The sequence below is a fragment of the Colias philodice genome, chromosome 3 (assembly GCF_061535455.1).
Source record: "Colias philodice isolate Cphi_HAF_F1 chromosome 3, ilColPhil1 Martin Lab GWU primary, whole genome shotgun sequence".
Taxonomy (NCBI): domain Eukaryota; kingdom Metazoa; phylum Arthropoda; class Insecta; order Lepidoptera; family Pieridae; genus Colias; species Colias philodice.
In genome coordinates this window covers 1,158,495-1,173,230 of record NC_143088.1, presented here as the reverse complement: position 1 = coordinate 1,173,230, position 14,736 = coordinate 1,158,495, and the positions used below count along the sequence as shown (strand labels likewise).

The window sequence follows — 14,736 nt, the reverse complement described above, 5'->3', positions numbered from 1 at the left end:
GATATCGGATACAATTTGCCCTTTCACATTGTCCGATAAAATCGTTCCGATATCATCATGAGTGTTGCCAGAAATTTTTAGAGAAAACTTAAATAAATTGCCAGTTGATAAAAAAAGGTGTAATTAAAAAAAATCAAATGTAAATCATAGTTGTACATGTACATTAAAAATAACTACGATAAAGAAAAACAACTTCAAAAAAGAAAAGTAAAATGTTTATTTAGATGTGCTATTTACTAAATAGTTTTGATATCGGTCATTTGTATAACATAATATACTTATGTTAACACAATATAAATTAAATAAAGGGAACTATATTTTCTATCACCAAAATTTATATTTGTCATCAAGTTGTATCACCTAATAAATAGATCTATCACCACGAAATATTTTCGTTCTCAGATAAACAAAAATTGTTCCCAGGTATGAATTATCAAATTAATGTTAATATATTATGTGTAAAATAAGAGATCGATAATCAATAAAATTATATTGCATTACATGAATATAAACTTCGTTCTTATAATAACAGTTTTGTTACTTAAATAATAGCTCTGTGCTCAGAATGGTAGATCTGTCACCAAATAAATCGATTATCGATCCCTGACTGCGACTCCTTTTTATTTGATATTTTGTCACCAATACAGTAGTAACATTTTATTTCGTTCAGATATTAAATTAATAGTATTCGTTACCAATTTAATACATCAATTTATAATTTTAATGAAAAAATGATCAAAGGGGCGGAGACAAATTGGCGCGCTTTAAAATGAGGAAAATGAGGAAGGTACTGACACTGATGAAGGCACCATACCAAAGAAGAAACGGTCGCAAAGCAAGGATTGGATTTTCGTTAAAAAATTTGAAGACAAACACAGTGCTGAGGAGTATATAAAGGCTGAAAAAATTTGGTCTTTTCTACGAACGCATGATGTAGAGGAAGGGAGAAAAAAGTACTTTAGAAGTAATAAAGTGGTGCGGAAGGGACCACAGTGTTCAGCTCAGTTGTATTTACTCATGTACTTATTCTCGGATGAAGTATTGTTGTTTCGGACAGTTTCTGATCATGACCACGATACAAAAACGCTCACTTGTTATGGGCTTAGTGACAGAGTACCTAAAGGAAGAAATAAACAAATTATACGACTCACATCTCAAACCAAAAGCCATACTTGCTGACTAAAATTGATGGTATTAAAGTGCCAAAAATGTCCCAAGTAAGGACGTATTTAATTGACAGACGCCGTTGTAAATACGGACAGCCCACGATCAGACTAGGCGAATTGGAAGCTTTTTCTAGTAACATAATTTGATTTATTGGTGATCTCTTTAAATAAGTTTGTTTAAATACTTATTAGGACACACCTATTATAAAACATACAAAAACATTTATTTGGTACTAGACCTTATATGATATATCTCAGGATTTTAGGTGATTTATTGTGGAACTGATTTTGCATTGTTTGGTGACTACATTTTGGTGACAGATCTACTATTTTGAGGACAAACCCTATTATTTAAGAAACACAAAACTAATTAAATTGGTGATAGCTTAAATGATACCCTTAAATAAATTTATATCAATACCTACTACAACCTAGTATTAGTTAATAGTTTTAGTAATACCATGGACGAATATAATTTATATTTGAATATGGTAATACAAATTAGTAAATACCTTTCAAAATCTATTAAATGTATTTTTAGCAAGACGTACTAGTCATTTAGTCATTTTTTCACTACATACATTTATAAAAGTTCATGTAGTACCTATGATAAATTTATTAAGTGATACAATCTTTGTTCACATTTTCTTTTCTTTTTCTTATTACACTGTAATATCTTAAAATAATATTGTCACTCGTTCAAATATATTTGTAATATGATTGTTATAATTTCCTGTAAGTAAAGATACATAAATTATTTTATTGTCATAAACAATTATTTTAGAATTAAGAGTTTTCAAACTTTGTATTCTTTGTTGTAAATTCAAAATAAAAATAAAATCGGTGTGAAATCTCCTCCTTTTTTTGAAGTCGGTTAAAAACAAAGCACTCAATGATAACAATACAATAAACAGCACAACCAACATCCGAGTAGGAGGAGGAGCGAGGCAGAATGAGATAAAATAAAGATAATAGACACTAATGTTTTCGAAGATAGATATTTGAATTTAAGAATGCAATATATTTTTGTTTACTTCAGTTCAGCCAATTGTCGTATATTTTAATACGGCAAATAAAAATACCTGCCGTATAAATCGTATTTTAAATGCCTATAAATACTTAAATGTGTGTTTTCTTAATAAAAAAAGGTTTCTTTTAATAGAAAGGTTTTTAGGTTAAAAGCAAAGAATTTTTATAAAGATTGAGCGCCCTATAAGACTGAAAATACACAAACTAGTGCTTTTTTGCTGTTGGTATACTGCCTTTTCGAAAATTGAGTTGGCAACACTGAACATTATCGTCCGATAGCCACTGGGAATATCGGTGTCGGCTCCGATATCCGATATCGGACCGGACAATGTGAAAGACAGGCACATATTTCATACATTTTACTTCCCTCCGATATCGGATATCGGCTATCGGCTTCCGATATCCGATATCGGATCGGATAATGTGAAAACGCTCTTACAGTGACAACTATATTGACAACTATTCATCCACAAAAATAATAAATCAAAAGTTACGTTTAGCATGTGTTTAGCATATATAGTACGACATAAAAGAGATGAAATTAATTATTTTGGAACTAATTCGTTTTTCATTACCTGGCAACCCTGAATTGGCAACGTAGCTGTCAAGTTGAAAAAAAATTTGTTGTTTTTTTCGTGAAGTGGAGAATTATTGAGATAAAATTGTTATTTAGATCAAGAAATTTAAATAAAAAAGGAGACATCATGAAAAAGGTTAAACGTAGCGGTGTCCGTGATGTGGTGTATAAAGTTTTTATTCGGTGTTTGTCCGAATTTCAAGCTGGAAATTTATTGACTGATTTGGAAAACGTTTACAAACGTACAGCAGAATATACCGGTGAGATTCCATTTATTTTTGCTCAGTACTACGTAAAATAGAATATTCCATTAGTGACGAGTGTTTAATGTATGTATGTATGGCGATTATTACGTTTTCGCAATTTAATTTGAGGTTATTTGTATGTAAACAAAAACTAGTTTTTATAGTGCGACCAGCACAATTTGAGTCAAGAAGTTATATCCAATCCAACCAGCCTCAAATAAAGTACCTAGTTTAGATTTTACTACATAGTATAGTGATAACTGTTTTCATACAGCTATCTATCTATTAATCAATCAAACCATAAGAAAAAAAATCATATTTACTGTATCATATTTACAGATACTGAAGATGCCCCGTACCCTCTTGCCAGTACTTCGAAACAGAGTGATGATCAGTCCTTTGAAGGAGTAGAATATTTAGATTTTGATGAATTATATTAATGTACAAAATTTATCTACAAAAAAAATAAAAATATGTGGTTTTCAAATCGCCTTGTTTTTTTCTACCCGACGGACCCAGAAAGAGGGTAATGTGTTTGAGCTGCATGTATGCTTGTTTGTTTGTATGTTTGATTCTATGAGCGCCTCTGCAGTCTAAACACTTGACCGATTTTTATAAAATAACTAATTCCAAATACATTTAAGTAAAATTTGACCTAGGTAGGTCAATTAAAATACTAATGTATTTTTGTCTTAAATTTACACTATTGCTACAATGAAACAATTATAACGGTTTAAATCGCGGTATTTATTGATAAGATTATCTTATATATAAAAATGAATCGCAAAATGTGTTGGTAAGCGCATAACTCGAGAACGGCTGGACCGATTTCGATAATTCTTTTTTTATTATATTCCTTGAAGTACGAGGATGGTTCTTATGTAGAGAAAACGTAAACATGTACCACGGGCGAAGCCGGGGCGGACCGCTAGTATTATATAGATTTTTGGATTTTTATTCTATAGTATCAAGATCGCTTGCGTCGCAGTATCAGTGTTGCTATATGAGCGACGGTGGCGCCCTCATTTATTTTCATCTCTTTTGTGTCGCACTGTACACCCCGTTTTCCAATTACAGCACTAGAGCGCATTATGCGGCATAATGCTTAAGGTTGAATGTTCCAACTACAGCAACACTTCGCACAATCGAGCACTAGAAAAAGTAATGCGCGTGAATTGATGCGTGCAATCGATTTATCGTTAGTAATTATTAATTGTTGGAAAAAATTTTAAAGCTTTCGTTTCATTGTAGTTTTTTCGAAATAATCATAGTTAATTCAAATTGTGCTAAAAAAATAAATATAAGTATGGATGAAGGTACAAACATTGAAAAAAATGTTAATGAAATAATCAAAATCCAAATTACATAAAATAACCGTAAATATTTTTCAACCAATTATTAAGTATACCACTTTATTAACACATTAATGAGATTTTTGCTTACTCTTATGGATATTTTTTTTTCAACACTGAAATTAGCGCAACCTGCTGGTGCGTTTCATGTTCCAATTAAGCATCAGCATAATTCGGCATTGTGCGGCACTGAGTCGCATTATGCTCTGTAATTGGAAAACAGCCTGTGACGCTCCGATTCGGTTGGTGCCTTGGTGCCAACCATATTGGAACCGACATAAGCAACCATTCCAACATTGCTACAGATTGTCCGACGGTTGGCCTTCCAGCAAACCTTCCAGCCAGTTCCAGCTGTCAGTTGACCATAGAGTAATATAATAAGTATATGCAGTTGACTTTGCTATGAGCCTATGAAGTATGAAGTAGTGAACGGACGTCTTGCCTCATGCCACCGGTATTATCGAAAAATGCTAAAATAGCGTTGGTTGCAGCAACCATTGTTGCTACAGCACCGCTACAAAAGGAACAAAGGAAAAAACGAAGAGAATGGGCTAAATTCTACTATAGAAATAGAGAAAATTACAGTCGTATGCGGCTCCTTAAGGAATTGGATGATGAAGATTTCCGAACTCTTCGAATGACTCCAGAATCATTCGATGAAATATTAAATCTTTTGAAAAAATATATAGCGAAAACCGATACAGTTATGAGGCGAGCTGTAACTGCCGAAGAAAGATTAGTGGCAACTTTAAAATATCTCGCGTCAGGAAGAGAATATAATGATCTTAAATTAAGCACATGTATATCACCACAACTTCTGTCTGAGATAATACCAGAGACCTGCGAAGCTATCATTAGAGTACTCAACGATTACCTAAAGGTATGTGTTCAATAAAACAACTTTAATATATAAAATAATAGTTTATTTATTTTTCTAAAGTAACAAACATGAAGATGGCGGTTCTGTTATTAGATGTATTATTAATTGTTGGGTGTATCATTACTTTCGAAATCATCACTACATACTTTATAACAAAGTGTCTTTCTCTGTCCCTTTGTATGCTTATATATTAATTACGCAACGGATTTAGACATGGTTATTTTTTCAAACTAAAATTCTTCTTCTCTTAAATAATGGCTCCTAAAACTCAAACTCATTTATTTATTCAATAACCCGGCGCGGTGAATGATGATTCCTATGACACTGACAGTTATTCTCAAGAGACAAACTTGTAATGGCGTCACCATTAAATTAAAAACTTATTGGAGGCGTCTAAAAATGGCATTTATTATTTTTTACGTAGCTTTATGCCATAACAATGATATTCCGTTGGAATTATAACAATTCTTAACATTTACGAGAAATTATATCAATCTGACTTTACGTATCGTGCAATTCGTGCTACAAAACTTACATCGTTGGCATTTATCGACTAGTGCGGAAGTATCGATAAACAAATTTCGATAATGGAAACGAGTTCACATTTTTGCTATGCTTTATGCTTTAGTTCATTCACTATTGAATGGAACAGAAGATCGCAGCATACAACAATTGTATACCTACTCAAGAAAATTAAAAAATAATAACTTTAGGACAAAACGAAATGAAACAAAATCTGTTTAACGATTATTTTTATTTAAATATATTTTAGTCTGAATCTGATGAAATCAGTGCTTGCGCCTCTAATTCAGAATCATAACTGCAACTGTTGACGCCTACGTTCATTAATAGCGGTTAATCTACAATGGTGTCGATGTCGTAATAACCTCGCAAACGCACAACAAACTCCCGCGTTTCACTATTGAGTACAGTTTTTCGCAGTCTCGGCATTCTTCAATACCAACAATATCAAAGAGCAACAAAAACAGAAAACAACAGTAGTAACATAGTAGTAACAAGCAACTGACTCCGATAACAAAAACGTGGCGCATACAAGGCGTTAGCACTCGTACTGAAGTAGCAAGCGATCGCAGCGTTGTGACAGACTGACCAAATAGTATGGTTATATCCATGGACGTATAAAAAAAGACGGACGGTATATCGCCTAAACATTGAGTGAAGCCTAGTAATGGCGGCGAAACATCCATGTGTGTGTGCCATGTTGCCATGGCAACAGCTGTCCTGATGACAATGGCGGCTGTATTTTTTTTCTATAAATTTTGCCGTAATAATTTTGTCATTAAAACATAAAAGAAATAACTTGCTTCCCTGTGGAATGTAATCCCTTGTGTTTTGCTATTTAAAATTGTACTGTTGCGGCACCATTTAACCACACAAGACGGCATTTTAAATATTTTTTGTGAAACAGTGACGCAGTTAATCAGTCGGTAGTTCACGACGTAATGGCGGCCGACTAGCTTACTATGGTGAGAGTGTGTGCGTGTTTATTGTCTTTACACGATCGCTAGCTTACTATGGTGGCTTCACGTTGTTTGTTCGTAATACGGTGTCCGTCTTTTTTTATACGTCCATGGTTATATCTATAAATAAAAAAATGTTAATTTAGAGCGAGCGCCCACGAGCAACTTAGTTGCCCGGCAACTATTTTGTCTCTGTCGCTGTCTCCTCGCAAAGTTTTGAACGATGCGCTCACGAAAGCGACAGCAACGCAACTTTTTCTTTAAAATTTTCTTCATTTATCAACATGGTTTTAGAAGAGACGGTTGTGGTCTGTGCTCTTGTCCCGCATAGTTCCCATTCCCGTGAGATTTCCGGGATAAAACCTATCCTATGTGTTAATCCAAGTTACTCTCTATATGTGTGCTAAATTTCATTGTAATCGGTTCAGTAGTTTATGCGTGAAAACTGAAAACCATACATACCTACAAACCTTTCCTCTTTATAATATTAGTATAGATATGTAATCGTAATTGTAAAAAGTAAATTAGTTTTTATTTAATACTTTTTAGTGTATTTTTCAACACGAATCAAACGAGCCCAAACTCGATAAAGTTGAGTCAATATATTACTAAGTTCCTATGACCACCTTCCGACTCCATCATCAAATCAGCTCTTTGTCATAATAATGTTTCATCGTTATCCAATTTACATGCGTATACAAAATTTCAGCTCAATCGGTTACCTGGCAATGAATCAAAGTTACTTGCTACATTTCAATTAAGTCATCGAGACCAGACAAAAATGCTCATAAAATAAAAACTACTGGGCTTATCCGAATAAAATTTATGGGACCAATTCCACACCATTCCGCATCAAAAAAAAAAAGAATCACGTAAACCGGTTCAGAAACCTTGGAGTAATTGGTATACATACATACAAAAAATATACCGGCCGAATTGATAACCTCCTCCTTTTTTTTGAAGTCGGTTAAAACTACTGTGTACGAGAATAAATACGTTGACATAAATACGTATTATCGCTACGCCGGTTACGCGGCAACTGGCCGGCGGCCGTCGACAGGCAACATTTTTGTCGCCGTGCGCGCACTTGCATTGAAACCAATAGATAGGGCGACAGTTGCGTCGCGGGCTTGTCTCCGAACCCGCGGACAAAAAAGTCTCCCGGGAGTTGCGTCGCTACGTACGCGCACTTTCATACTAGCCCATGGCTGGAGAGACAAAATAGTTGCGGAGACAAAATTGTTGCGGAGACAAAGTTGCTCGTGGGCGCTCGCTCTTACTTACCTATGATAATATGTTTTTTAGACAAATTAAATAGCGGCTTCCATTTTCATGATAAAATAATATACCTACACTGTGTTAAACGGGTTAAAAATTACGTGAAAATGATAAGGCGCATTTTTATGTTTTGGAAAACTTTCATTTTTCTTACCTACTTAATCTATGCTAAAAAACTTAAATTAATACAACAACAACATATAGACGTTTTATAATATTAATTGTAAAAACATGTTTACCGACGTGGCTGAATGCAAACCACGCCTTTGCCTATAAAATAGTAAAGTATCGACACGACTCATCATACGATGATACGAGCAATCACTAAGACGAACTGTCATAGGGATCATCATTCGCCGCGCCGGGTATAGATTTCTTCGAGAAGCACTTTTGAAACGTCATATTTTTAACATTTATTGATGTTTCAAAATTTAGGACTCCTAGTTTTGCATAGAACAATGTTTCTCCTATTAATTTTTCGGCGAGGCATCTTTGTACTTTTGGGAGCTCCTTGAGCTGAGAACTCACGGAGTTCCCGAAAGCATCAGCTGATGTGCCGTCGCCACATATTAATATTTTAGCAGACTCTAGTAATTCCGACTGTTTCTTTAAAATGTTTTTTTGCTTTCTTCTCGTAAAGCGTTCTCTTTTTATTGCAGGTTCCTGAAACAGAAAATGACTGGTTACAAATAGCTAAAGACTTTGAAATAAAATGGCAATTTAATCATTGCTTGGGTGCTATTGACGGCAAACATGTTATTATCGAGAAGCCGCCAAAATCGGGTACACTGTACTATAATTATAAGGGAACTTTTAGCATAGTCCTGCTTGGTATTGTGAATGCAAATTACGAGTTTATTTATGTAAATATAGGTTCTAATGGCAGTATTTCTGATGGTGGAGTATTCAAACATACAACTTTTCATGAAAAAATGAAATCGAACCAACTAAATTTACCATCACCTTCTATATTACCGCAATCAAATGTTATCGCCCCATATTGTTTTGTGGCAGATAATGCATTTGCCATTCATGAAAATCTTTTAAAACCATATCCAAGAAGAAATTTGTCACATGATCAAAGAATTTTCAATTATAGACTCTCCAGAGCAAGAAGAATTGTAGAAAATGCATTTGGTATTTTAGCTGAACGTTTTAGAGTATTAAAAAGACCAATTCAAATTAATGTTCATAATGTACCCAAAGTTGTAATGGCTTCATGCACACTGCACAATTATTTAAGAAAAAAGTCATCAAACTATATAACAAGAAATTGTGTTGATACCGAGGATACTGAAACATGTACTTTTCGGCCAGGAGACTGGAGATTAAATGACAACTCAGTAGGCCTTAACAGAACAGAAAGGGAACGTACTGCAGATGGCAATTCTGTTAGACAAATATTCACTGAATATTTTAACAATCAGGGCCAGGTACATTTTCAAGAAAGAATGATTAATACTCTGAATATTTAAATCTTACCTCATCATTATGTGACTGGGAAGAATAAGTCTCCATATTATCAATAACCTCTGTCGTCGGCATGATTTTTTCATCTAAGAATAAGAGGTGTTCATAGTACCATAGTGATGGCGTATGCACCTCATCGTTTCCAGAGCAACTAGTCATGCTAGCTTCCACCTAAAATATGTAAAATATCCAAATTTATTGTTTACTGAAACCCATAGTTGTTTTATTTCTTCAATAAAGTACTTAGAATATATTATAATGATTTTTTTACTTGTTAAGTATTGTCAAAACATGTCTTGATTATCACTATGTATACTTGCTAGTCTTGCTACATCAAGACATGTTTTGATATCGCGCAGCCGTATATCACTTCATATTTCTCTTGATATTTAGACTGTAGAAGCCAGTCTAGGGAATGGGGGAAATCCTTTAGCAATCATGTCATCCATACTAATATTATAAATGCTAAAGTAACTCTGTCTGTCTGCCTATTACTCAATCACGCCTAAACTACTGAACCAATTTTCATGAAATTTGGTATGGAGATATTTTGATACCCGAGAAAGGACATAGGCTACTTTGTATCCCGGGAAAATGATGCAATCCCGGAAATCCCATGGGAACGGGAACTATGCGGGTTTTTCTTTGACTGCGCGGGCGGATACCTAGTTATTCATAATGAAACGCAATAAAAATAAAAACAACCGACTTGAAAAACGGAGAAGTAAAAAATAAAAAAGATTTGATATTATTAATTACCTACTACATATTATTTAGATGTGCTATTTATTAAATAAGTTTGATATTTATTAAATACTTTTTAGTGAATCAAAGTTGCTACATTTCATTAATTATAATATGTCATCGAGATCAGACAAAAATGCTCATAAATTAAAAACATATAAAACACATTATTTATTTATATACATAACAGGATATTTGACTTGAATTTGCTTACCTTTTTTCGCTCCCTCCTATAGGATGTACGCATATTGTCCAACTTATTTTTTAAGGTTTTTAATGTAGCCCCACTGTCAATTTTTTTAAATACTTCTAACATAATAGAATACGCTTCATTTCGGGCTTCTCTATTTGCGTAATCTTTGTTAGTTAAATCCCACAAACAGGGAAAGTCTTTATATAGTTCCAATAATTTTATTATTATATCACGTTCGGTGACTGTAACTCCCTCGGCGTTCATGTTTAAGTTCAGTGTTGAAAAAAAAATATTCATAGAGATAAGTTATAAACAGACGTTCGAACTGGTGCGACCGGACCACCGTACTCGTGCGGTGCGATCGACTCGCCACACGACCGCACCGCACCTAGGGTTGCCAGTATTTGATTTAAGGGTTAACAGCATCAAAAATACGAGTTTTAGTTATTTTTAACGGGAGATAATTAAAACAGCAATGTTAAATAGAGAAAATTTATTTTTGGCATTTATATTTGCTGTTGTTTTCTAAAGCGAATGTATAAAAATCTTTGCACGATAATTTAAAATTACATTTAATTAATTTGCAGCTTCGCCTTTATAGTTTCAATATTCAATTGGTTTCGGCTATCCGTCCAGGCATTGCCGCACAAAGAAAATATTCTTTGTTTAAAAATTATGATTAAATTTACGATTTTTAAAAAAACATTTAAAATATTGGAATTTTCGCGGCCGACTGAGCTAAATAAATTCGTATAAAAAAATAGGTACACTAGTGACTAGATAATTTATTACGTTGCTAATATATGAAGTGATTAAAGGCGCAAATTATCCCTTTTTGAAATTTTCGATATTGTCGATAGAGGCGAAAGTATTGTAATTTTTACTGATTTTCGTTTTTATTTTTTTATATTATATGCAGGCGTTAGTAGAAGCTCTGTTTAGTACCAAAAGAAACCTTGAACTGAGTTCTACATGTGACAAAAATACCACATTCTAGCCACGAAGTTATTACGAGATATAGATTTTCAAAGAATGTCAGGGTTGTCCCTAGTAAACAAAATTATATATATCATCTATCTATTACCAAGTTTTTGTTTATGTTTTAGTCGTTAGTTATAGTCGATATTTCAATATATTATTATATGTAGGTACATAATCTTTATATGTAATAAATTAACTGAACAAAAAAAAATATCTTAGATTTATAAGACAATTCAATAATATCAAATTAATACAAATTAATCTCCTTTTTTTGTGAATATTTCGAGCATTGATCTTAATAATCTCATTAAAAGTCAAACCGAATTCCTTGAAAATCTATTTCTCGTAATAAATTCGTGGTTAGAATGTTGTATTTTTTTCACATGTAGACCTCAGTTCAAGGCTTCTTTTGGTACAAGTACAAGTACAAGTTACAACCATTGAAAAGAAGAAAACGAAGAGAAAAAACGAATGGGCAAAATTATATTTAAAAGACAGGGATTCATTCAGACATATGCAGTCATATCATAAATCTTTGTAGAGTTCTAAAATTTATATAATTAATCTTTTTTCAGTATTAGCCACGTCATCCGACGCCATCGCCATTGATAACGATCGACCGACGTCCGTTTTGTTTGGCGGTAGAACTATGTCTATGACTAAAGCTGTAATAAGTATATAGTCGACTAATGCGCTGTCCGGTGCGATCGCCCGTCCACACGCGCGAATTTGGTACGGTCCGCACCAAGTTCGGATGAAAAAACCATCGAACCAACCGTACCGTCAATAATAATAATTATGTCCGGCGGACCACTGTACACATGATCGAATATGGTCCGGAGCGCACCAAGGTCACGGTGCGGTCCGTACCAAATTCGAACGTCTGTTTGTAACATTAGAGCTAGCGCGCACCACGACTTTCTGCCCGTATATTCAATGTACTCTGTGACTTTCTGCAGCGTGATTATTTTATCGCAGAAATACAACGTATGAGTTAGGCCCTGCGCAGACGGCACACTTTTTGTGCGATCGAGTCTGCGGCGCACAAAAAGTCTGTATGGCGCGCAAAAAGTCGGTCGCGGATTTTTCACAGACTCAACGCACACGACGCACATCTTCGATCATTTTGTCGGCAGAGCTGTAGGGACGTAGACGCTATGGAAATCGTGTAAAGTGTGCGCCGTCTGCGTTAGCGCGCGTTGAAGCAAACGTTCAATTCTTTTCACACACTTTTGTGCGGAGCGGCGCGGTGCGGTCTGCCCGAATTACACGGATTTTTTGTGCGCCGGACTTTTTGCGCGTCGTGTGCGTTACTGCATATAAAGCGTCTTATTCACGGTCAATCCCCGACGTACGTCGGCTCAAGGCCGCGGTGCTGGATGTATCCTACTGACGATCGTGCGCGCATCAAGCATGGCTAGGGTTGCCAACTTTTATTTGAAGAAATAGAGTATATCTGATTTTAAAGGAGGTAAATAAAGAGTAAATAAATATTTTTAAAAATGTATTTTTTGTACTTTTTGCAGTAACTAAGAATTTTTCATTATTTTTCAATGAATTATATGAATCCAAACATTCCAAATCTAAATTTATATATTTCAAGAGCTCATTTTTAATTAATTTTTAATGAAGCTCGGTTTCTCTCTTCCCGCCACTTCACATTCATGACCGAAAAGACTCTTTCAGTAAATGCTGAAGTGGCGGGAACAGAGAGTATATAGCTAATCATTTTTTTAAACATACAAATTCGTCAAGACATTTTTTTAAAATAAATTGCCATTTTTCTGCAGTGGACTTTTGCATAAAATCCGTGTTATTCAACAATTCGCCTTGGAGTTCTTTTAAAATAATAACTTCTGAATATAAACTGTCCATGTGTACAAGGTTGATCCAAAAGTAATGATAATTGGGATTTCCTGTGTACATAAAAATATAAAATAACCGTTTCTTGCTTGCTCATGTACTCACTAAGTTATCACAAAAAAATCATATCAATAGGCCACGTTTCCAAGTATTTACATTAATTTCTGTTGGCAACACTAATCTGCTGTACGTCCGCGCTATTCACTGTCCATCTGCACGACGTTCGCGGTGGTGGGGGTGCTTGCTGGATGAAAAGTTGGTCGTGCACATCCAGCAAGATAATAATAATAATTATTGACGTACGTCAACGCTATTCACTGTCGTTTTGCGTCGTGCATCGTGTATGACCTTGGCGGGACGTACGTCAAGATGGACCGTAAATAAGACGCTTAATTTCATAGGTTCTATTTTCACAGACTAAAAAGTGCGTCACGGATAGTCTGTCGTCTGCGCATGGCCTTACTATGACAATGCGCGCACATGCGATTAAATAATCACAGCGATTTTAAAATTGTGATTTGTCACATTTTGCTGCGACTGCTCGCGACGCGATTGTCGCGAAAATCAAATGCAGAATATGAAATTGTATGGTACCGCGCGCACTGCGATAATAAAATCGCACACTCGGCCGGCACTTCACTTGTGTTTCGTCTGTCCAACAGTAAACATCGTAGTTATATAGGTAGGTACTGTTTGGTAAACATGAACGCAGTAATCTGACAAAAGTTTGAATTTATTTATTTAACACTTTATTGTGCAAGAAACAAAATATAAATAAGTACATAAAGGTTACAATAATAAAAAAAATAAAAAAGCGCAATGGGCGGTCTTTTGGCGGAATTTTCATTCTCTAATAGCCAAAGAATTTTTTGGGATACATCCGAAGTTCATTGTATTTCTGATAAAAGAAACCATTGACAATTCTATCTGCTGTAAAAGGATGAGTCCAATATTGACGAATTTTCTTTTTTTTTTTCTTATCCTCCGAAGTAGTAAATAAAGACAAGCAACTTGTACGAAATCAATGATGAAGTGAGTAATGATCACTATTGAATTATCGCTGTGCGCGCACCGTACTCTCTGCGATTTTCTACAGCGCGATTTTGAAATCGTGTCGCAAAAATTAAAATCGTGGTGCGCGCTTGGCCTTAGCAATAACCTCATAAATGTGTATATAAAGTGGTATACATAATAATTGGTTGAAAAATATTTACAGTTATTTTAAGTAATTTGGATTTTGATTATTTCATTAACATTTTTTTCAATGTTTGTACCTTCATCCATACTTGTATTTATTTTTTTTAACACAATTTGAGTTAACTTTGATTATTTCACGCATCACGCATCATCACGATGTCATCACGCATCAATTCACGCGCATTACTTTTTCTAGTGCTCGATTGTGCGAAGCATTTCTGTAGTTGGAACATTCAACGTTAAATTATAAACAGACGTTCGAACTGGTGCGACCGGACCA

The 14,736-nt window shown here is 34.5% G+C and overlaps 1 protein-coding gene across 1 annotated transcript; it reads right to left on the bottom strand.

The window, feature by feature from the left end:
* Nucleotides 1–8,012: 8,012 nt before the first annotated feature.
* Nucleotides 8,013–10,681, bottom strand: LOC149489348 (uncharacterized). The gene is made up of 3 exons (XM_089712241.1): nt 10,437–10,681; nt 9,491–9,649; nt 8,013–8,671 (listed from the first exon to the last, which is right to left on the bottom strand). The coding sequence occupies exons 1-3, from the start codon at nt 10,677–10,679 to the stop codon at nt 8,333–8,335; spliced, it is 741 nt and encodes a 246-aa protein (XP_089568367.1). The 5' UTR covers nt 10,680–10,681; the 3' UTR covers nt 8,013–8,332.
* Nucleotides 10,682–14,736: the final 4,055 nt, after the last annotated feature.

Coding starts and splice junctions, on each gene's coding strand:
- LOC149489348 (XM_089712241.1), bottom strand. CDS start 10,679: ATGAACGCCGAGGGAGTTACAGTCACCGAACGTGATATAATAATAAAA. Junction 9,650..10,436: donor ATAGGAGGGAGCGAAAAAAG/GTAAGCAAATTC, acceptor TACATATTTTAG/GTGGAAGCTAGCATGACTAG. Junction 8,672..9,490: donor CCCAGTCACATAATGATGAG/GTAAGATTTAAA, acceptor TTTCTGTTTCAG/GAACCTGCAATAAAAAGAGA.